This window comes from Nicotiana sylvestris, chromosome 5 (assembly GCF_000393655.2).
Source record: "Nicotiana sylvestris chromosome 5, ASM39365v2, whole genome shotgun sequence".
NCBI lineage: Eukaryota > Viridiplantae > Streptophyta > Magnoliopsida > Solanales > Solanaceae > Nicotiana > Nicotiana sylvestris.
Window position 1 is genome coordinate 50,631,133 of NC_091061.1, and position 1,368 is coordinate 50,632,500.

At 38.5% G+C, this 1,368-nt stretch overlaps 1 protein-coding gene across 1 annotated transcript; it reads left to right on the top strand.

Moving 5' to 3' along the window:
• Positions 1 to 625: 625 nt before the first annotated feature.
• On the top strand, positions 626 to 1,117 carry LOC138868641 (uncharacterized). The gene has a single exon (XM_070146204.1). It carries the CDS (start codon positions 626 to 628, stop codon positions 1,115 to 1,117), a length of 492 nt encoding a protein of 163 aa, XP_070002305.1.
• The last annotated feature ends 251 nt before the right edge of the window (positions 1,118 to 1,368 follow it).

A 1,368-nucleotide genomic window follows, 5' to 3' on the forward strand; every position in this document is an offset into this window, starting at 1 on the left:
CAGACAACACACAATGGTATGCATGCTGTTATCTTTAAAGCTTCAAATTATTATGGTATCATGGCTGAGTTATGTAAGTTCACTATTGTGGGTTGGTTTCTTAGACCACACCCCCAAATTGATCGAATTAGGTCTAGATTCAAAGAAATTATTTCTCTGAAAGGGTTAGTAAGAATTGGGGTTTTTGACAACCATAATGTTTTTATAAACTTGTTTATTGTGGATGATTGGAAAACTGTTTGGTTCCGTAGGGTTGTTGAAATCGATGGGATGCAGATGGTTGCAAAAATGGTCTCAGGACTTCAAACCTAAAAATGATTTACCCGTTGCCCCAGCATGGGTTCTTATTCTAGTATTACCCTTCCATATGAACGATTGGCACTATATAAAGCAGCTGCGGAGCTCAGTTGGTACTCCACTAGCCCTCAATGCTTCTACGATGGCGAGAACAAGACCAAGTATGGTCAAGATCCGAGTTGAAGTCGACCTGCTTAAACCTTTGCCATAGAGTGTGTTTGTTGGTCATGAATATGAGGATTCTCCTCTTAAGGAGTGGAACACACAAAAATTGGAGTATGAAGGGCTTCCTAAATATTGTAAGCATTACAAAAAAATAGGCCACTATATGATCAACTACAGTGGTTTTGAAAAAACGAAAGCAGAACAAAAGGAAGAGGGTGAGCGAATGGAACTGGACAAGGAAACTAAATTAGACAGTGGGATAGAAGCGAGCAAACAAGCTCTCAAGGATAAAAGGGAGAATAAAAACTCTCCAAGCTTGGAGAGTGATCAAATTCAGCAAAAAGAGAATGTTAACACCAAGGACATGAAAGCTAGGAGGAAAAAGAACAAGAAAAAGAAGACCAAAAAGATGCCGAAAAATAAAAGAAAAGTGATTTTCAAACATGCTCAAACCAGCAACAATAGAAAAGAAACTTCTGCCTCTATAGCAAAGCAGAATTATCACTCAAAGCAGGCTATAGAGGAAAGACTATTAAGTCCCAGTAGTGATGGCAAAACTCTACACCAAGATCAAGGCAGTGACGCTGAGCTCAACAACAATGATAGCATAACCAAGGAGGATGATCTTAACACAAAAGAGGAGCAGCTAGTTTAGAACAATCTCATGCAGAATATCATTCAGGAAGGCAGGATCGAGGAGAAAGATAATCTTGTACAACACTGTTGTGACTCCAATTCACCAACTGTTCTTACTGAAATAAGTAACCAGCCTGGATTGCAATTGGTTGTGGATCTATATAGGAACAAGGAAAATGGAAATAACTCTAATCTAGTAGGGGATAATATTGACAATCTTTAGATGGTTGAATATTTTGGCAGTCAAAAGGAAATGAGAAATGAGGATAT